Source organism: Calypte anna, chromosome 4B (genome assembly GCF_003957555.1).
Source record: "Calypte anna isolate BGI_N300 chromosome 4B, bCalAnn1_v1.p, whole genome shotgun sequence".
Lineage (NCBI taxonomy): Eukaryota > Metazoa > Chordata > Aves > Apodiformes > Trochilidae > Calypte > Calypte anna.
Genome location: NC_044249.1, coordinates 6,789,937 through 6,812,618, shown reverse-complemented (window position 1 = coordinate 6,812,618; position 22,682 = coordinate 6,789,937). Strand labels below are relative to the sequence as shown.

At 37.3% G+C, this 22,682-nt stretch overlaps 1 protein-coding gene across 8 annotated transcripts in view; it reads left to right on the top strand.

Moving 5' to 3' along the window:
- The window catches only part of ANAPC10 (anaphase promoting complex subunit 10), a 38,643-nt gene extending 30,583 nt beyond the window's left edge, over positions 1 to 8,060 (top strand). For 6 of the 8 annotated variants that reach the window (XM_030450906.1, XM_030450908.1, XM_030450905.1 and 3 more), the window contains exon 5: positions 5,790 to 6,175. In XM_030450906.1, coding sequence (XP_030306766.1) covers positions 5,790 to 6,020 — 231 coding nt within the window. In that variant the 3' untranslated portion in view covers positions 6,021 to 6,175. Of the gene's footprint in view, positions 1 to 5,789; positions 6,176 to 7,149; positions 7,230 to 7,995 lie in introns of those variants that run through there. The other 2 variants (XM_030450912.1, XM_030450913.1) reach the window with 2 other exon arrangements.
- The last annotated feature ends 14,622 nt before the right edge of the window (positions 8,061 to 22,682 follow it).

The following is a 22,682-nucleotide window of genomic DNA, read 5'->3' as shown; positions in this document are numbered from 1 at the left end:
GTTGTTATTTAATCAGATCATAGAATTGTAGAATTTTCAGGGTTGGAAGGGACCTTTAAGATCATCAGTTCCAACCCCGCTTCCATGGGCAGGGATACCTCCCACCAGATCAGGTTGCTCAGAGCCCTGTCCAGCCTGGCCTTAAAAGCTTCCAGGGATGGGGCTTCTGCCACCTCTCTGGGCAACCTGTGCCAGGGTCTCACTACCCTCATGGTGAAGAACTTCTTCCTAACTTCCTATCTAAATCTCCCCTCCTCTAGTTTGAATCCATTCCCCCATGTTCTATACTCTCTGACATCCTAAAAAGTCCCTCCCCAGCTTTCTTGTAGCCCCTTCAGATACTGGAAGGCCACAATAAGGTCTCCTTGGAGACTTTTCCTCTCCAGACTGAATAACCCCAACTCTCAGTCTGTCTTCATAGGAGAGGATGCTCTGAGCATCCTCACGGCCCTTCTCTGGACATGCTCCAGCACATCCATGCCTCTTGTATGTTCTCCAGAACTGGACACAGTACTCCAGGTGAGGTCTCAGGAAAGCAGAGGGGGAGAATCACTTCCCTTGACCTGCTGGCCACGCTTCTCTTGGTGCAGCCAAGGATCAGGTTGGCTTTCTGGGCTGCAGTGTACACTGACAGCTCATGTTGGGCTTCTCACCCACCAGCATTCCCAAGTCCTTTTCCTCAGGGCTGCTCTCAAGCCAGGCACTGCCCAGCCTGTATCAGTGCTTGGGATTGTCCTGACCCAGATGTAGGATCTTGCACTTGGACTTGTTGAACTTCATGAGGTTGGCATGGGCCCACCTATCAATATACAACTTCCTCATACCTAGGAATTGGCTATTTTTTCCTTTATTAATCTGGAGTAGAATAGTCTGAGGAAAAACTTTTTACAAGGATTTTTTGACCCTTTTTTTGAACCTTACCAGTCTTTTTATTTAGCTAAATAAAAGTTCTTTATTTCAGCTCATCTGAACAAAAAGCTTAAATATAGTAGGAATTTGCAGGTTTCAAGGCCTAATACAGCATATTCTACAAGGAGTCTCCTGTCTGTCTAAATCCATACTTGAATCTTCCTGAGGAATGGACTGTGTTCCTCTAGACTCTTCAGGAGCTGCTATTGGGAAGAATGGAGAATTGCTCTTACCTATTGGGCTGAAATTGGATTTCTTGACTGTTTAAGGAGGTGACTGATTAAGACCACAGAGCCACCTCCTTAGGTGGTCGTTGCTTCGTTAGAGCGAAGAAGTGTGCTTTTCATAGTGGGTCCTTTGAGCATGTTTCTGTGTTTCTTGTTAAGCTGCTAATGTGGTGTCCCTCCTTTGACTCACTTGGAACTTGCAAAGTTTCTTTTGGACAAGCTTCATTTTTCTGCTGGAACTGGTGCATCACTGCTATTAACTGGTTCTCTTCCTTCCTAAGTGAAGTGATGGCTGAAGCCCAAGCTCTGCTACTTCATGTGTTGACAGTTCCAATACTTGGAATTATGCAGATGTCTACTGATTCTGAATCCTTGGTAGCTATGTGGTAGGACATGGCAGTTTTGGAAAAAACTTTGGAACTTTAGCCAGCCTTCTTTTTCCTTGCCAGTTGTTGTGGAAACATATATGGGCAGCTGTAAAAAACAATGGCTAAGCAAGGCAAAGCCTTTCATAATTCAGGTCAGTCATCTCAGAGGAAATCTGTGTATTGATAAATAATTTATTTCTGAAAATAATATTTATTTCCTCTGGAATTCTGTTTTATAATCTTCTACTTGGAGGAATACTTGACTTATTGAGAACACCTGCTTTGAAAACCTGTGTTTTTGGTTTTTTTTTTATATATAACTCTATGGTAAGAGCTAGTTAAGCAAGTAGAAAGGCAAAATTGTATTTGTGAAGAAGAATCTAGCCACTGTTTTTCATTTCGAAGGTGGCCAAGTCACTAAAATAAAAAAAAGCAGCTTTTACAGTTTTATGAGAAAAGTCAGAGTAAAATCAAATGCTATTTGGTTTCACAACCTGTTTTAGAGGCAGCCACAGGATATAAGTTTTTATCATTTGGATCTAGTAGTACAGATTAACTAGAAATGTGATAATACACTAAAAATTCAGAGAATCATGTTGTATCATGCTGAAGCTGTGATGGCAGCAGTATTTCTAAGCTTTGTGTCAGCACATGTGTGCAGAAGAATTTATTTTTTTTCCTCCAGGAGAAGTAAACAGGCTGATTTTTCATCCTTATACATGCACAGAAAAACTTATTCCCCTGAAATCTGAGAGCCCTTTCTAACATACATTGAGTTGTGTTTGTAATGACCCTGAGTATAAAACTACTCAGTGGTTTATTTTTTTTCCTTTCTGTATCTTATCAAAAGTTATCTTCATAGGGCAACAAAAATCATGTGTTGTTCAAGGATGTAAGCCTACTGGAAATGGAGCAAACAACTTGGGTTGGCAGTGCAAGTCTAGGTGAAGTAGCAGTTTGAGTTGTATGCCACTTTTATATCACAGAATTTAAGCAGAACATCACTGAATATGGAAAATCTAAAAGACTTCTTTAGATTTGCTGTCAAAAATAAGTTTCCTCTTAAAGACATGTTTTAAATTTTAATTTTGTTTGCATCTTCTATGGTAGAAAACCCCTTAGTTGCAAAAGTAGCCTTGCCAAGTGCATATGGAATTCTGTTGAACCTCTGGATTATACAATAAAGTGAAGAAACAGCCATTACATTGGCTGGATAGATTTCCATAGGGAACATTATTTCTGCTTTAGCTTTCAAAATAGTATGGATTATTGGGGTTGGGAGTATATGTCTATAGGTAAAGCTGTAGCATACAAATGACAGGAGAAATAAGGCAATGGATAGAAAGCAGGAGAAGAAATAGGTAAGAGCATGGAACAGCAGCAAAGGACAGGTGAGAGATTTTCCTGTTCTGATTTTTATCCCTTTGTTGCTTTGTTTTGACTTTCATGCTTCTTTACCAATTATCACAAAGTTTATAGAATTGGAAGCAAATGTCAAAGAAACCACAAACCCTGAACTTCTAATAAATTGTGTGGCGTTAGTCTAGGGCAGTAGGATCTGAACTGTGTTAGGAATACTGAACTTTCATTGATTCTGTCCTTGGTTTCCATTTTCAAACTTTCTGGTGAAACAAAATCAAATTTTTAATTTCACTCTGGTAATTAATAATAGATTTTAAATTTTTTCTTGAAAGTCATTTAATTGTGACTGTTTCTCAATGGCCTACATGAGAGGGATAAATTTGGGAGGAAATTAATTTTGGTGTTTTCTCAAAGTGGACTCTCACTGTAGAGTTGGGGTGAAAGATACATGTACACAGTGGCTACTGCTTTTGAAGAACAGGATTGACAGCAAAGTCAACTGAAAGGGATTTAATGTGTAGAGTTGACTATAGGTAGAGCTGCTAGTGTTACCTGTACTCAAGATTTTGTGACCCTATCCATTTTAAGGCTTAACTTTTAGCTCCTTTATAACTTGCCAAAGTTCAGTTCAGACAGATTTTTCCATGCCAGATGTCTGCTTTGGGTTGATTTTGTTTTTTTTTTTTTTCTTTTCTTTTTTCAGCCAAAGCAGTTCTGTTCCAAGAATAAGGCTAGTGAAAAGTATGCTGTTTTGCTTGTGTGAGAATATTCTGGTCTCCTCCTTTGATGCTCCAGTGTCCCCAAGCTCTGAGGCAAGGATTTGAAATTTGGCAATAGTTCAGCCTTTGTGTTGAGGATGTGCCTTTTGCCTCCCTGTAAAAATCCACCCAGATTTCCAGGCTGGTTTTACAAGGCTTTGAAAGATTGCCATTTGCATGGGCATAATAGGAATTTCTTAAAACTTCACAGTAAGTTTCCTTTAGATTCTGTTCACACTGGGAATGCTTCAGGCAGAGTAGAGCTGCATATTTGATCCTCCTTCTGCTAGGAATTGTAGCAGCTGGATCTGGGCGCTGACACTGAACTAAGAGTGGGCAGCATTTTGTCTTGTATCACCACTGCCTGTTCCCATGTCCTTCTGCTCCCTGGTAAAGGACCTGGACCCTCTGGAAAGAGAAACTGTCTCACTAATCAGGAACAACATGACAAATGTGGAGGGGAAGAATTTAGAAGTGTGTGTGGCTGGTTTGTACCATTCCTTTGGTCACAGAAAAAGTGTGTCTAGTACTGGCAAAATAGAGCTTCCTTTTCTAGTGGATGTTCACATTGTAGTTGTCAGGTTTTGCTGTCATTAAACTTGAGGTTAAGTACAAGCATTCAGATTTGTGTGGATCTCAAGGTTTTAATCATTTTACTGAAGTATGTAGGCATCAATTTTAAAAAACCTCAAATTATCACTGTGGAGTATTATTACATAGAGGGCAAAAAGCAAGAGTTCACTTTAAAACATTTTAAGTTTCAATCAGGCTTTGTGCACTTAATACATTGTAGTACAGTCTTCAGCTTCACAAGTTTTGCCTGCTTTGCCCATGAGAGAGTTTTCCTGCTTTGGAAATTATTAGTGGGAAAGCCTGGAGCAGTGGAGAGTTGTGGGCTGTGGGGTGTGTTGGTGTGGTTTTATTCATTTTTCTTTAAGGTGGAGGTGTGAGAGAGTCTCTTTTTTTGCTTGTAGTTTGGTTTTTTTCTCTTTAAACTTAAAGTATTCATCAGACTTTTTAAAACTTGCTTCTTGGATTATTTCCTCAGGGTGCTTGCTGCCTCTGAACAGTAGGTTTCAGATGGGTCTTTTGAAAGCTTCAGCAAAGACAAAACATTTGACAGGATGTTTGTCATTTCCAGGAGAAAGATGGGAATTTTGAACTGCTCAAAGGATAGATCTTCCTTTAGAGGAATGCAGCTGCTAATAACAAGTCTTTTTTGCTTAGCTGTGTGAAATCCACTTGCTTGTGGACAACTGTTTTGTTTCTTTGGTTGTTGTTTTGTTTCTACATGAGACTTCCATTTACTTGTGTGCTCTTCCATTTGTGTTTTGAGCTGTCCTTTGAAGCTGGGCAGTTAGCTGTAATTATAAGCTGTTACCTGACTGTCTTCATAGCATCTGGCTTGAGTTCAGCACACTAATGTATCAGTGATGTTACAGGCTTAAAGAAATGCAATTCTTAATTTTCTTTGACATTGGTGTCTGTAGGATTAAAATTCAAAAAGTGGGGAAAATCATATTACAGTTGGTTAGTTGTATAAAAGCCATGTCAAAATAAACCTCAATGTGATTAAATGGCTGTGCAGCAATTATTAATTGTCCAGGCATCTGTCTTGACACACAGGTGAGATGAAGTCCACCAATTATCCTACATCTTTTTCTCTGTCACCTTCCTCTTCCTTCTCCCTACTCCCCTAGTAATCTAAGGAATTTCTGAAAACCCAGATTTTGTGTGGATTTAGCTTCCTATGTCAGTCATTCAAGCATGTTTTAGCTAAGAGAGCCTGGGTAAAACAATTAGACATGTATTGTCTGCCTACTTTGATCAGTGTGCTTTGTAACAAGATCCAAATAGTATTGCTTTGACATTCTTGAATTTATATTCAAGTCTATTTTTTTATATTATTTATCTTAAGGCTAAGGCTCCAAATTAATGGTAGATTGTGAAAGGCAAATACTATACTCAAGCAATGTAATTTTTATCCAATTACACCAGATGTAAATTAGCTACAACTATTCAACTGTGCTATTTCAAATTTATTTGAAAAAGTAACAATTTATTTGCAAGACTCTGCTCAATTCAAGATGTTTATTATGGGATCATTTATATTAAGTATGTTAACTCTTTCTGAATGTCTTGCTTTTTTGTCTTGTTCTTGGCAGCAACTTGAATTAGTGGAACCAAGTGGCTGGATTCATGTTCCTTTAACAGACACTCATAAGAAGCCCATTCGCACGTTCATGATTCAGATTGCTGTTCTAGCTAATCACCAAAATGGAAGAGACACTCACATGAGACAGATCAAAGTGTACACCCCAGTGGAAGAGAGCTCTATTGGTAAATTTCCTAGATGTACAACAATTGATTTCATGATGTATCGCTCTATAAGATAAAAATTTCTTAGTGAGAAATAATAAAGGTATTTTCTGATGGCAGTATCATTGCTTAAGTATTCAGATACTTAAAGAGCAGGGTTTACTTCAGTGTAATTATATCTTTGTACTTATACTTTGTACAATTTGGAAATAAAGATAATCTTGTGTTACAGTGTATTGTAGTCTGTAATTTTGCATTATTTTTGCTTGGAATCTTTGAGTGCTCTTGTACTATTTTACAGGAAAAAAATGTGATTAGAAATAATTTTTTGGATATAATAGTTCTTTTTTTTTAAGATTTCTTCCCCTAATAACCATGCATGGAAGTAATTTGTTCTGTAGTGTTTCTATTTATGATTTACTTGAAAAGTGTCCTTAAAGAGTAGTATTCTTTACAGTTATGGTTTGAAGACATTACTGTTAGTATTTCCCATCATTGCTTGTTATGTTGTTGTACCTTTTTCTGTATGGGTTTTTTCTGCTTAATTACTATCTGCATTGATTTAGCCTTCTTTGTAAAATCATAGAATCCTAGCGTATCTGAAGCTGGAGGAGATCCTTAAGGATCCTCAAGTCCAACTTCCTGCTCCTTGCAGAACAACCTAAAACTAAACTGTATAGCTAGAAGTGTTGTCCAGATACACCTTGAACTCTGACAGGCTTAGAGCCACGGCTGCTTCCCTGGGCAGCCTGTTCTAGTGACTGAATGCAATGACAATGACATGAAGAAAAGTTAATACAGGTGTAGGCATATAGGTTATCTATACATGATAGTTCTTCAGATTAGGAGAAGAGTTAGAAATGCTCCAAGATCATACAGTAACAGTAGGAATGAATCTGGGGATACACTGTACCTTTTAAAGTATCAAGAACCTGAGTATATAACCCAAGATAATCTCAGAACTGTGGTATGAGAAACCATACCATGAATCTTTAGCTTGTGTTAAAGAATTTAGCAAGGAAAATGTATGTTTTGTGTGCTTGCTAGGAGTAGAAATACTTAATACCTCTGCTAATGTTTCATAATTTAATTATTAATTATTTCACCTTTAAAAAAAATTAGGTAGATTTTAGAAGGAAAAGCTGTTGAAGTACAAGGGTTTATTTTAAAATGTTCCCTACTGATCAAATTCATTCTTCCTCCTAGCACCATAAAACTTGATGGTAAATCCAGACTAATCTCAGCCAAGGAAAACTTCTCATTTTTAATTGTGAGCAAAGAAAGGCTAATAATAGTGGAGGTTTCATCAAACAATGATACAACATCCTCCAGAGGAGAAAGAAGGTGAGCAGAGGAAAATGGGAAGGTTGTCCAAAAAAGATAGATTGATTTTGAAAATCTTTGTGTACTTAATGAAATAAGCTGGTTTTTACTGAGCAGCTTTGTCCTCTGACTAAATTGTACAGTCTTTATGAGTGCATTTCCTGATAATGAACCTTGTAGAGAAATCCATGACTAGTCCAAGTTTTTTATTGAAATGTGAATTCAGTCATTTCACAAGGACCTTAATGGTGAAGTATCCACAGCAGAATTCCTGTTCAGAGGCTGGTTGAACTCCTGCTTTTCAACAGCTCTGTCAGTACAGTGACTCTGTCAAGGAGGTGTACATTCTTACTCACTTATTTGAAGCAGAGTTTGTCCTTTTGATGTACCACTTCATCTTTTTCTGTCAAAAAACCCCAACCAACCACAGCCCCTGCATTTATCCAGTTATTTTGCTGATAGATTTTTAAGGAAGGACATCATTAGGCATGCAATTTTCCTGGTTTTCTCCTGGAAGGTTAGATTGCAGTTAGCCATCCTAGCTGTCCTGTCAAGCCACTGGTAGCTATCTAAGAATTCTGCCACAGATAATTGTGGTAATTTTGAACTCTGGTCAGTACCACTTGGAATATTTTGATTCAAAGAAAGCTTCAAGTATTCATTTCTCTTAGGTGACTCTGCATTATTTGTAGCATACTTCAATAATATATGCGTTTATTTTTTCATCAGTTTACAAATGACAAGTCCTTGAAATGGATGTGAATGCATTCTGCATGAACAATCCTCACGAATGATTCAGGTAGGAGCTCAAGTGTTCCATAAATAAATATGTCCATGTTATTTCAAGCATGGCCCATTATCTTTAGGCTAATGAAGTCAAAGTAATATTGCTCTGTGACAGACATTATCCAGTAGACCAAGAACAGACCTGTCAGTGCGGTCTTGTTCTGCTCATTTCTACCTTGCCTCAGTAGGCATAACTATTGGATCCTTAGAGAGCTATTCCTGCTTCTGTATCTATTTTTCAGGGCTTCTCTGTCAGGGTGGGATAGATGCCAATATTGTCTCAAATTTGGAATTGCTGTTGCTGACAGTGTAATTAAACAAGCTGAAACCTGGCTTGACTGCTTGTCCTACTACTCTGAAACCAGAGATGGCATTTGAGTGGTTTTAACCTGTGATAGCTGTGTTAAACTGGATGATGTCAAGCTTTACTGTTGGGGAGGGAAACTGTACTTGCAAATTAAATTTAATTCAGTCTTTTAGTAGACATTAAAGTGCACAAGGTAAGACTGTAGTTACACTTTATGTTAACGTGGTTATTGTAATGTAGTTAAAGCCTGCCTACTGCCTGGCCACATGATTCTTTGGAAGGTGTCAGTAGGAGCTGGATATTACAATTACACTGCTAATGTGATCTAGAAGTCCAAATTTGCTAATGTAAAGAAAAGCCAGAATAAGTTACCTTTGCAATGAAAATTCACAGAAATAAACATTCATAGACTCATGTATAAATAGTGCTGATAGAATTTTGATGTTTAGAGCCATTTTGAGGTTGATAATGAATTTGCAAGCCTTTAGTGAAAATGGGAAAAACAATTTAGCTCTGTGTGCTAGTCTCTCACTTCCTGATCAGTCTGAAAAGAAATTTCCTTTGCATGCCTTAACAATATCTTACATTCACAACTATTTTGATTTATTTTGCCCCACATGCATACTTTAGATGCTGTTTGGGAAGAAGAATCCTGGAAATCTATAGCCTTTAGCATGTCCAAGTTGTCAGCTTCTCAGTAGAAATGTATACAGAAATTAATAGCTCTAAAAAGCATAATGTCAACAATTGACATTTTTGCCCTACAAAGTGCTTTTAGAAATGTTAATTTCTAAGAAGAGACAGGTTGTCAACTTGTTGCCAGCTTGGAGCACATGTGTTTTAATGAGGAGCAAACAAGGCTATTTCTTCAAACCAAGGAAGAAAAAAATAATCAGATCTTCACAAACATGGTTTGCTGAGAATAATAACTGTCCCTAAAGTGTAGGGGAGTTATGTAAGAATTTGAGTATTTTGTCTTGCTTCTTCAAATATGAAGGAGTGAGGTGTGCTGTTACAAGGACAGCTGATCTTAAATAATTTTTGATCCATGGAAAAAAGAGAGCTTTTATGAAACTTAAAACAGATGACCAGGAAAATGCCCAAGAAAAGACTTTTTAGCTATTTGTCAAAGAGAAACATACAGTCTTAGCATTGTTTTTTAGCAAGCTGACTAGTAGCTGAAGATATCAGTGCTCAGAATGGAATTCATTCATTCATTCAGCATGTGTGATGAGCATGGTTTTAGAAAGGGGAAGAGGGGATTTATTTTTATTCAGTATTGGGCAGAAGGTTCAGCACTTTCTGAGTGACTGTTTTTACTAAAACAATGGTCTGGGCAGCATACTATAGGTGTGTCCTTATGTGAAAGACATTTCACAGGCTTTGGCTGTTTTCCCTTGCCTCAAATCACAAGACTTTCCCAGCAGACCTATAAGTAGTTTCCCAATTTGTTTTTACAAAGAAACCCACTCTGATAGGTGGATGAGCACTTAATTTAGTTGCTTTCTGTTAAAGTTGTTGGAATAGTGCTCATTAATTTCAACTGAGTATTGGGTTAGTTCCTTTTGCATATTGAATTGCAGATACTTTTGCATCTTAGATTTTCAAATTTTTGTTGTGGTCTTGAGCAGTGGTATTACTGCTTTTCCTCATCTTTTAAATTTTCTGGGTTTTATGTTTTCTTCACTTCATAATATTAAACAAAAAGAGAATTCAGGTTTCACCCTGGCTGAAAAGTTGCCAGTTTTCTAACTTCAGGCAAGGTATAGAAGTATGTTCTTAATAGTGAAGTTTTATTGCAATATCAAAAGCAGAATTATAGGGTAGATGGGGAACAAAAGATAGGATTCATCTTAGTTGAACTCTGCAATGTGAATTTTTCTTTCTCCCCCTTGTAGCTGTAGCTGAAGTGTTGTCCATTGCTGTCAAAGGAGGCAGCAGTTTAGAGTCCTAAATGGGCACAGTGGAAAGCTAAAGTACCATAAAAAGGGATAAATAATGAAACTGTGTGAATAGCTCTGATTAGCTGTTATGTATAGCAAATACCACTCCTTGATTATCAGCTTTGTTTTGTCTTTTTTTTTTTTTTCTGTCATTGCTAAGTAGTCTCTCTCTTGTATGAGAAACACCTGTTAAATATTGAGTAGTGTAAGATTAGGGTAATATTGAAATAAATGAGGGACAAAGTGGAAGATGTGTTTCTTCTAAGAAATCCTGATGTGGCAGTGATCTGAATCATCATTTCAGATAGTAGTAACTTCAGGTTTTAAACTGGTTTTGAAAGATAACACACAAGACCTTTCTGTTTCACAGAACAGAAATTTGATTCCTAGCACGAAGTGAAATTAAATTAAACCTTGGCTTAATTCTCTTTGCAGACACTGAGGATGGAGGTAACTGAGTGACCAGAATCTTGAGAAATTCCTGTTGAAGTGAATGAGAGTAACTGTGTTTTGACTAAGTAATGTCTGTGTGTCATCTCAGTACTGCAGTGTAAACAAAACCTGCAGATGTCAGGAGAGGGAGAAGAGAGGTATTTGCTGCTCCTGGTTTCTAAAATGAGGAACAGCAAAACATTTATATTTTGCTTAAGATTGCAAAGGGAGTTTCTGGTAGAGCTGAAAGCGGAAGCTTTATCTCTTTTGTCTCTTTTCTTTCATTGTGAAGCAGATTTTCAGATACTCTTTTAAAGACAAACCTTGCAGTAATGCATTTCTGTATGTAACTCCATTAGTTGAAAGGTTAAACTGTATTTTGGTTTTTGCTGTTCTAGCTCAGTCTGTAGAGGAATAAATTTTGCCAAAGTGATGTCTATAGGTACACAACTGAAGCTCTTCACTTGCTGTCTTAGTCCTTTTACCTTACCAGAAAAGCATAGCATACCATTTAGGGAAAGAGGGATAAACTGCCTTGCATTTTTTTTATGGGATACTTGACATGAGATTGATGTCAGCCTGCAGTCTGGCTCAATCGTCTGTGTACATGCTATTTCCATGCTTTGGTGTAAATGTTGAATATTCAACTTCTGTGGATTTTTTTTTTTTAATGGCTTCTCTGTACATAAAGCTTTAGATAGGTCTTGGCCAGACCCTCAGGGTACTTCAAGTGACCTTCCTGAAGCATCACTTGTTGCCTTATTCATAAGTAGACATGCTTCTAGGCTGTGGGGTGCTTGGAGCTCTCATTCAAGCTCAAGTTATTGATAACCCAACATGAAGACTCAGACGAGGTGTTTACTGAAGAGTGGGCGTGTAGCTGTCTGGGAATCAAAGGCTTCATCCAATGTGAACGAAGCATGAGATCAAGAACTGAAGTGAGTCTGCCTCTTGGGACTTGTTTTTAGCTTAGAGGAAGTAATTGAAACATGATTTAGGCTTGAAAACTGTTTATACACGAGAGAGAGCCAGATGTCCAGATCTCCAGTACTAATTAGCAAAAATGAATGAGCTCCTTGTGTGTCACAAATGACACAACTGAGGAGCCCGAAGGACCTTGGAGAGCAATCATGATGGGGAGGCACAGCATCACCCTGCCCACCCCCAGGGAGCCACTGCCTACCTGGGCAGCTTGGAAAGCCATTGCTTGACAAATCCACTCCTCTGACAAAATTACAGCACTAATTGTAATTGCCTTGAGTCAAACTGCAAGTGAAATAAACAGGTGCTCAGGCAATTTACACCACCACCTTGCAAGGTGAGCTGCGCAAGCTACAGAGCAGAGTGCCACTTGGAGTAAGTCAAGGTGACAAGGCTGAACCCAGTAATTACAGCTGAATCACATTACAGTCTGTAGATAAAAAAGGAGAGCCAGAAGCTACTATAATAGACTGCTCAATTGTCAACTGTAAATATGTATCTGTTTCGAAATGACCACTGGGTTTTTTCTGTAGCTCTTATTTACTGGATGGATCTGAATTATAATCATAGGTTGGTCAGGGTTGGAAGGGATCTTAAATATCTTTAGTAATACAAAACCCAAGAGTTCATGCTATGACAGGTCTAACTGAAAGAATAGTTGATCATCACTGCTGTTACTGTGGTTTTGGTTTGTGAAGAAATTAGGTAATTTTCAGTGGATTTTTAAAATGAATTTACTATCCAGTTCTGCTCTTACATAGAATGCATCATAATTCTTTGGGATCATTGCAGTGACCCAAGGCTGACATCAGCACATGCTTGCCTACATGGGGTAAATGCTAGTTTGGAGTTCTGAAGAGTACGTGGTTATAAAATGCTGCAAGAGCCTCACTTGCTTAACTAGTGGTAACCTTTGGGCTCTGACTTCTAAATTATGTCACATGTAAGGGGTTATTAAACCTTGATCAATCAGTTACAGGTACACAGAAATAGTTATTTAATATTTAACTACCACATTATTTTACCTCTTTAATTAAATTCAATAAGATTTTGCTGAAGAATGAGATAATAATCTAAATTCAATTAAAATATTCATAGTATTGAGTATGTACACTGCCTTCCAAGGACAGGATTGCTGAGTCTTCCAGGCAAAGGTATTGGGTGGTCTGCAGTTGGTTTGGAATACTGAAGTGTTCTGTTTTAGATCAGAAGGGTGTTAAGGTGCTTTTATAAAACTGTATAAACCATCATTAAACATTGTTCATTGTAAATTTCAAGTAATCCTTCACGTGACATATTTGCTCTAGTTCCAGGCTGACATTTCAACAAACTGTTTTACATCAGCCTAACAATTACCTGTGACAGTTTTTCCATTTGTAACAAAGAATAAACATTTCTTGCAGGCAGTCAACAGTATTAGTGTGGCTTAGTTTAATGGAAGAGAAAAAAACCCAACACCAAGTAAATGAAAATGATGCTAATACTGGATGCTGCTAGAGGATATAATCCAGACATAATTATGTGTAAAATGAGAAAGTAAATTTGAGATCACTGAAAGCATTAAATACCTGAACTCTGATCCCACTGAAGTGAATTACCACTGTTAATCATAGTAGGGAACAGTTAAGCCAATATTTAATACTTTAATTCAAGTAAATTAATGAGATCTGTTATTTTCCAGTTATGTAAAAAAAGGCTGACCTCAAGCAGTTTTGAAAGTTTCTTAACTCCTTTCAGTGCATGAAACTCCTCCTCTATATTCCAGCTGTGTGCACTGCAACACTGAACATGGCATTTGCTGAAATCTTTTAAAATCAGGAGCTGAATATTTCTTGTGTAAGAAGAGAGCAACAGAGCTCTGGAACACTTGGTTTTCAGACAGTTTGTGGCTCTAGATTCAGTTCTAGTATTAGCTGGTGGCTGCCTTCACCACACTATTGACTGGTTACCTTCCCTCATCTTCAGGAAAGCCCAGTGATGACTGAGATCTGGCAGCTGAGCTAACAGGGGGATCCCACTCCCTGCCAGGCAAGACAGGTTGGTTTGCAGTTCCTGTAAGGTATCACTTGCTTTTGATAAGAGCTATGAAATGATCTCAGTGCATGGGATGGTTCACTTGTGTAACTGAAGGGTATAACTGGCAGGGGGATGGGTTGTGCAGGAGGCTTGGCTTTCAGGTGAGGTGAGTGTGGATGTCACAGTCTTGCTGTTGCTGCATGTAGATTTAGAAAGTGTGATTTTTACCATTAGTAGTGCTTAAAATTTTCACTGCTACTTGTTTGACCTGAAGTCTGGTGGTTGAACATAATTAGGGAAGGAAAGAAGTGGTGAAGAAAGAAAAGGGTTTGGGCTCTACAGAGAGCCTGAGTTTATGTATCAGTAAAAAGCTTACTGAGAACAGCTGTGGAGTTTCATGCATTTCCTTTACTTCATAGATAGTAAAACCAATTCTATTATCTAGTTTTCTTCAATTTATTCTTTAATAATAAAGGGAAATAACCCCCAAAAGAAATAATGTTTACAACCTGAACTAAAAAAACTAAGACCAATACAAATTTAGGTAATGAATTCAAGAAAATGAAATTTGTAATGAAAAAACAAGGTACTTGAAGGTACATTTAAACAAAAATGAATATTTAAGAAAAGGACCTACCTGTGTTTCTTGAGTATTAGACTGTAATATTGCCCAGGGAACAAAAAAAAAAAGCTTACAGAACTGACCAAACAAAATGGCTAATAGCTGTTCCAATATATTTCATATGATCTCTACTCTGAAGTAGCAGAGGAGAAAGCAGTATGTAAAACTGATTCTCATTCACCCTAGAACAAGTGCATCATAGCAGTGAGTTTATAAAAAAGGAATGTCAAGGCATTTTTATTAGAAAAAACCTCATGAAAGGAGTTGTCTTTTTTTCTTCATCTATGCATTTGTTTTAAAAATGTTTCTTTGTTTAAGCTTAAGAATTTTGATGTCAACTACAAACTCCTACTGATCTTTTCCTGCAGGTGTTATTCATACATATACAACTGCTCCAGATTGTTGCCACTAAAAATAATGTAAAGAAATGTGTTCATTCTGTTGCTTAGGGTAGGATCTGTAATCTTAGAACACAGATGTCAGAAGAGAATTCCTACTCATAGGAACAAATAAGTCCACACAATATAATCCTTCAGTTGTCTTTAATCCTCATCTTCTGTTTGGTTTTGAATTTAGAAAAAGTATCTTTAAACCAATTTGTAATAATACCTACTGCTAGGCCAGGATCTTGTGATACCTTCTATTCAGTATTAAAGCTTATTCTTCTGCTTGTAATTAAGAGGAGCCAAATATTTCAAACATTAGGCCTTACTTGCTCTGTCTATTGCAGATGTTATTTCCCATCATTTGGAAGATGATGGTGGAGAATTACAGCACCTTCTAGAGGTACCTTTGCCATTGCAAAGCTACCATTGTGATTGGCAGTTCAGGGGGCAGAGATTTAAACCAAAATCAGGGTGTGGTTTGCTTATGGGCATTGTTAATCTTCTAGCAGAGCATGGCAATCTTTCAATATGAGCTACGTATACCTGCATTATGTTTGGTTTTTGTCCTTCAATGTACTGAAAACCCAGGAGAGAGTCTGCTCTGTGTTGCCTCTAGGCTAAGTCTCAAGTTTTTCTCTCTTATTAGTATGTAAACCTCAGTAGAAACACATGCACCACATTTTCTAAAAATTATTTCTTTTATATTAGTTTGTCTTCTTCCCTAACCTCCCGTTTCATCTTCCATTAGGGAAGATGAATTTTGATCTTTCAGTTTGCTTTTGATCCTTCCTTGATTTTTTGTTTGTTTGTTTGTTTGTCATTGTTTGGGGGGTTTTGATTTGTTTTTGGTTGGTTGGATTTTTTTTCAGGTTTTCTGAAGGGTTGTTTACCAAGTAGTGGTACTTCTAAAAGGAGATAGTTTATCTGAGTATACCTGAAAAAAAAGCACATGATTTGTCTTTGGTGTTTACCATCAAAGTGTTTGTCATTCTTGTGTGTCTCTGAAATACTAATTTCTGAGTACATAAATCCCATCAAATACCTGTTTTAGAGTTCTTTCCTCCACATACTGTAGTTTTCATTTCTTCCAAAGAGAAGAATTAATTGTGCTCTCATGTTAACATAAAGCAAGGGAAACCTCATCAAAGCAGTGGAACAGTGTAAGTGAAGAGAGTCAGGTCTTGCATATTAACATGAACAAAAGTCTGATATTTTGCAGAAGTTTCAATGACAATTGGGTTTCTCAATGTTTTTAAAAAATAAGGATTATTTACAGTTTTTATGCAATCATCTTGTTCCCATAAATTCTCTTGTGTCTTTATGTATTCCTTGTTCCCCACCTCATTTTAGGAATTAATCAAAATAGCATAGTGAAAGTGAGTCTGTTTCCTCTGGCTCATCTGGAATGTGAAAAGTATGGAGTGAATGAGGTGAAGTCTTGCAGAAAACAAGGGAAATGGGTTTTGGATTAAGACAGATTGCTCTTCTGGAAAGCTGGACTCCATCTTTATATTCTCATATAATAATTCTAGCAAAGTCACTTGTATGTTTTCATAGGTGATCACTAATTGTCTGTTTCTGGGATGATTTACTATGAAATCCCTGGTTCAGATTTTCTGAATTATTAGTGTTCTCAGATGCTGCTGAAGACAGGTTTGCTTGTGCCATCCATTCTTTTCCACTAAAGGTTTAACCTGTTTAGAAAGTATTTTTAATAATATTTGAATTAAAACCAATGTAATTCACTTATATTGGAGATATTAGTCCATTTCTTTGGCTTCTGGGCAGCCCTAAATTTCTTGCTGTAGAAGTCACCACCTCTGGACCCTGCTTCATCCATTTGCAATGCTCATTTCCTCCGCAGTCTTCAAACTGAGCCCAGACTCATCTCAGTGCTTTCCCACCCCCCCTTCCAGTTACCCTCTTGCTCCCCTTCTTCTTCCTCAGAGCTCTCATCTCTCTCTGCACCTTTCCCAGATTCACTTTTGCAGTATTTTGTATCTCATTCAAACTTTTTCTCACCCATCACCTGTTCCCTCAAATCCTCCAACCTTCCCATCTCTTCCCCACTCTGATCCTGGAGATTTTCCTTCCTTCAAGTCCCACCTCATACCAGGTGCTACCTCCTCATATTGCATGTTCTGCCTGTCTGCACACTTCCCATCCTGATGAAGTAGCACAATGATGAAATTATTGAGGAGACTTTTCCCACTTTTGGTTGCAGTGGTTAAACCAGCCCAAGGATACAGTACTTAGAAATAGTTACTATAGCAAAAAGTTGACTTTGCCCTGTAGCTTCACACCAGATCATGTTCAGGATTGTTCTGTGGGGTGTACCCATGCTTAAGCTTTGCCAAAATTGGGCAGATTTTCATAAATGGCTAGAGGTATTTCTTCTCTCTCTCCCTTCCCATCTAATTTCAGAAAGTACTGTAAAACTTTCTGAATAAAAGATTGTGAGTGTTTCTCAGAAATGGCTGAATAATTTTGGCTGGAGTTTTCCAAAGTAAATTCAGACTGAGGCAGACAGCTGGTATGGGAAATTTCAGCTAAAAGAGTTCAGTTTGGCTGAGTTTTGAGAAACTGAGAAGAGATTTGGGCAATGTTTTGTGTTTTGCCAAATATTGTATTCTGGGTAATTTGCTTTGCTACTTGTGAGAACCTTCCAATTTGTTTTAAATTCATTCTCTATACTAACTAGCTAAGCTTCAGTACAGTTTAAGAACTACTTTTATTTGGGATTTAGAGAGTCAAGAGTTTTTACAATCAGTATATTCTTGCCTAGATTAGTTGAAGTGGTGGTTCTGGATTCCTAGTGTGTAATTATTAAAAGCCATTAAAAAGCTACTGTCTTCTGTCATGCAAGGTTCTCTTTGCTAGACAGACATTCCAACCATCTTTATTGTTTTAAAGTACAAAACTCACATAATTTATCTAGTCTTCAAATACAAGACTTAAGCACATTAGGGCTACCAGGAGTTTAGGAGTTTCTAAACTTTAAAGCTCTGCTGAAGGCAAGTACTTGACAAAGACAAACCTGATTGTATGGAGCCTTTTTGTGCTCCAGTGGTCCTGAAGCACTCTAAATAAACTGACTAAAATGAAAGCAGGCAAAAAACCCCAAAACCCAAAAATTAAAGCATAGTAATTTCCCATCTATTTTATGTTGGCTCCTATTACCATCTGGATGGGTGAGTGGGGTTCGGGGAGTGCTACCTCAGGACAAGCTCTCCATTGAATGTAATTTCTTGTTTCACACGCCTGTTTGCTGAGGACTGAGCACTGTCAAGTGAACTGAATAAAATAATACAATGGGGTGAGGTAGGGATTGATTTTATCCCTTTCCTTGTGATGTTTTTGTGACAACAAGAGAATGTTACGTCAGCAGATGAAAAGTTAAATCAAAAGCACGTTGTTCTCAAAGCTGAATTTAAGCTGTGTAGCTCCTGACTGCATGCAGCAGGTTGTAGGCATTTATGGCTTTATTCACTGACTGAATTCTTTGTAGAAAAATCCACTGAAGATTATGAAAAACAAATGACACAGGCCATAAAATGTTGGAGACTTCTATAGTACTGTGACAGGGTGAAAGACCATGACCTGCTTGTCTTCTAACATTCTTCACTGGGCATTTGCTTGCTGCTGTGGACCCACACCAGTTCCTTTTAGGAACAAGGTGCAGTCAAGCCCTAGCAAGAACAAAATCTTTGGAAGAGGAGGAAGGGGTAGGGCAAACAAGCTTGGAGAAACAAAGTAACTACAGTGAACAACAAATGTGCTTGAAGGAAGGGATTCAAAGCATAAAAAAAATGAAAAAACAAAGTGGAGGGAATGCTGTTCAAAGCACCTTTCAAAGCACTGTAAAATGTTTGAAAATATCTAAGGAGACCCAGTGGATACATCCCAGGGGCTCCAGTCAGGGACAGGTTGTTGAACTGAATGACTTGGTGACTTTACTTGATGCTGCTGTACATTCTTCAGCAGTTCAAGTTCTTGAAAATTTGGCTGTTAGCAAATTTGCTTAGAACATGAAGCCAATGTAGAGTAGAAACGTTTTGATTTGGGAAGTAAGCATTGCATTTCTCTAACCCCAAAACCCAAACTTTTGAGGGAGGGGTATATTCTAAGCCCAAAAAGCAAACTTTTGAGGGAGCAGTATGTTTAAGAAAGGGAAGGGGGGGAAAAAAAAACCCTAACTGTTTTCTCATCACAGTACACTGAGAAAATGTTTAGACTGATATATAATCTTCATAGTGTTATGTTCTACAAAACTGGCAGGAGCTTAGTTCTTAGTCTGAATGCTATGCTTGTTTTGAAATTTAAATAATAAACAATTTATATATGTATATATTTTAGCTTAAAATCACATTTTGTCGGATTTGGCTGTTCATAAAAGCTTATGGTGGAATCAGCACTCTGTCCATCCAGTGAAAATATGAACAGGACCACACAAAATGCTTCCACTGTGTCATTTCTTTTACTGCTATTCCATCAAAATAAACTCCTTGCCACAGAACTTACTTGTCATTTCCCACTTCTCAAAAATATCACTAGTAGCATAGTTTGTAAAGCTTTTCCACTTCTAGCTTTGGTATCTACTTAACTGTATTTGCAGAAGATCCCTTTATATTCCTCCTTGCTATTCCTTTTCAACCACATGTTGGATCTAAAATATACTGTATCAAGTGCAGTTTTTGTCCAGCACTGCTTACAGCTCTGTAGTCAGATAGTGTCATATTAATCTTGGTTTCTGTCATCACTGTTTCCAGAAAGAAAGTGGTTTCTATCTTAAAGTATATATTATTCTGTCCAGGTCTTTTTTAACATTTACTGATACAAATTTTTTTGGAATTGTATTTTCTGGTTACAGTATGCTTTTTCTGCTGGATTTTATAGCTTACTGAGCTCCACTGAAGTAAAAACATACTTGAGGTTGTGTTATCTCCTATAAATGTATCCCTATGTCTTTATCACACCTGTTGACTCTTAAGTCATAAAAACTATTGGTGCATTCTTATTCAACCTCCCTGATTCAAAACTACTTTTTGTTTCATCTGACAATTGGATTCCCCTCCCTTTTTTTTTTTACAAAGTATGAGAACTCTTTAACGTGTTTTCAGAACTCCTGTTGTTTTTCTAAGTTACTTTTCTGAAGGCAAGTGTGTAACTAGGGTATGTTTAGAAAGCAGAGAAACTGGTTTAGTAGAGAAATATTTTATGATCTCTGCTTCATATGCACGAATGAAAATTCACAAAATTTCTTTGAATGTTGTCTTGAAACTCAAAACTGTAGGTATTTCCTTTGGCATTATATCATCTTCAGAGTAGGAAGACGGAGTTATTAAGACGCTCTCTGTACGACTCAACTGTAGCATCATGATTCAAAAGTGGTCTTCCAAATGGTAAAAATATGAGACTGGTGCCCTAAAAGAGTTATAGTTCTATATAACAACAACACATAGTAAAACACTAGGTACATTGTTAACATCTTTAAAAGTTTTTGTTTTAAGCATGACTCAGGATGCATTTTAGTTTGCAAATCGACTTACCTAATCAACGTATCAAATAACAGCACTCACTTGCTCCTACAGTTGAATACTTAGAAAATTTGGTTGCATTTTTTAATGGTTACTTTCCAACACCTTCTCTTAGTTTACATGAGTGTGAATAATCTGCATTTACATGCACTGCCAGTAGTGTTCACAAGCTGGCAGGTAGGTAATACTCTCAGGGCTGTGCTTGAATGCATCACTTCTGCTGTGCTCTTACCCTCCACTGTGCCAACAGCTGAGGAGCTGTGAGTTTTCCCTACACTCACATCTTCTGGCTCATTGTCAGGCAAGCCATGCCAGCTGCTGCACCAGCCAGTAAAAGCATATAGGAAAAATAAATTTGTCATAGGAAAAGTACAGAAAAGTGATTACTTTCATGCAAGACTACAGTAAAGGCACTGTTAGCCTACACTTTGCTAATGCTGAAAAAATAGCTTTAAAAATCAGGGGGGTTTTGTCAGTGATAGTGTGCTTGATGACACTTCCACTCAATGGGTTAGGACCCAAAGTTCTTTTTTGTTTTAAAACCTGCTTTAATGTAAATATTTTTAATAACTCTGTGAGTGCAAGAGACAACGTGATATCATTGTGCTGAATTATTCATGAAGAATTCTGTATGAATAATAGTAAAGGGATGTGCTGGCTGATACACAAGATTGAAGAGATGTGTGCAATGAAAATTGTTGTATGATGACCTGCACCTTCTATAGTGCTTTACCCATTAAGTCTGCAAACAAAGCATTCTTATGTTTAAATTGCAACAGAAAATATAGAAAATAGAATAGGTGTTGAAGTTCATTTTTGGCTGTTAAAGAAAACAGTTGGGTGTTGGTTTTTTCTTCTTAATCTTCCCTAAACACACACTTGCTATTTCCTCTTGTTACTATAGGGAGGGGAAATCAAGCAGGCTTCTTTTTCTGTAGAACTTAACTTCTAATTAAAAATTACAGCTTCAGGGTTTGTGTGATTATTTGGTGTCTAATTTTTCCAAACTTTACAGGCCAGTGCAGAAGGTATTGTGATATTGAATGCTTTGGCTTATGCTTAAAGTTGCTTATTCTTGGCATCCTAATCTAAATAACAAGCATTTGCATTTTTTTGTTACTTAAACATGTTTAGCAGAATCAGTCTCATGAAAATCAATAGTACAATTCAATTGTATGAATTAAATAATTCATCCAATATTTGTTAGAACAGTCTTAAAGGACTGTTGCAAGTATATCAATTATTTAACTTAAAGATTAAGGTCAATCTCATTAGTCTGTATTTAATACATTGTATTGACCTCCTAGAGACCTAGTTTCTAGACTTTGTATAAGACTTATTTCATGTGACAGAGATGGCTATCAAGTAGGCAGTTCTTTTTATTGCTCTGGAAATAAGGAATACAGGTCATAGAATGGTGTCAGATTTTCTGCAGTCAACACGTTCAGAGCATAAAACGTGTAGAACATCACAGGTGCTTAGCTTTGGCATTTATGGACAATCTTGTCAAAACTTGCAGAAACTAATTTTTACCAAATCCAAAGACTGCATTTTGAACTCTGCAAAATACTTTCCATTCCAGAATATATTTCCAGTACATTTCCATTGCTGGAACAGGTTGACCCTGGAACAGGTTCCCCCTCCCTGGAAGTGTTCATGGACAGGCTGGATGGTGCCTTGAGCAACCTGATCTAGTGGGAGTTGTTCCTGCTCATGCAGGGGTTTAGGAACCAGATAATCTTTCAGGTCCTTTCAAACCCAAACCATTCTAGGATTCTGCTGGGGAGCATTAACAATACCAAGAACTCTCAGGGACATGAGTTTTCATGGGAAATATATTCTCTGTGTGGAAGAAAGCTACTGAAGGCTTCCTTCTCTTTTACCTGCTTTCTCTCCCATCCTGGTATAAGATAAGGAAGGGACTCTGAGAAACTTTGAGTGTGACAAGGGATTGATGTTGGTAAATTGCACCATGTGGACTTCTTTTCTGATGTGAGATCCCTTAACAATTTTAATTGAGAGAAAAAGAGAGAAAAAGAGTGAGTCACCTGTTGTTCTTTTAGTTGAATGTGCATAGCATGTATGAAGCTATATAGCTCCTAGGTAGTTACCTATGGGAAATCAGCCAAGAGAAAAATAAAAATGTGTGCTACAAAAATAAAATTGTATAAAATTGTATAAAATACAGATTATATGATATATAATCTATACAACATATAATTATAAAAATGTAACAATGACAACAATACAAAAATTAGTATTAACATATTTAATTTACTCTGAAAGCTAGGCTAACTAATAGCTAGGCTATTATTAGTCTACAAAACTTTGTTGAGGAGAGGAGACAAAGCTCTTTTAGCTTCATAATATAGGAAAAAGTTTCTATCAATGTCAGATCAATTCTAT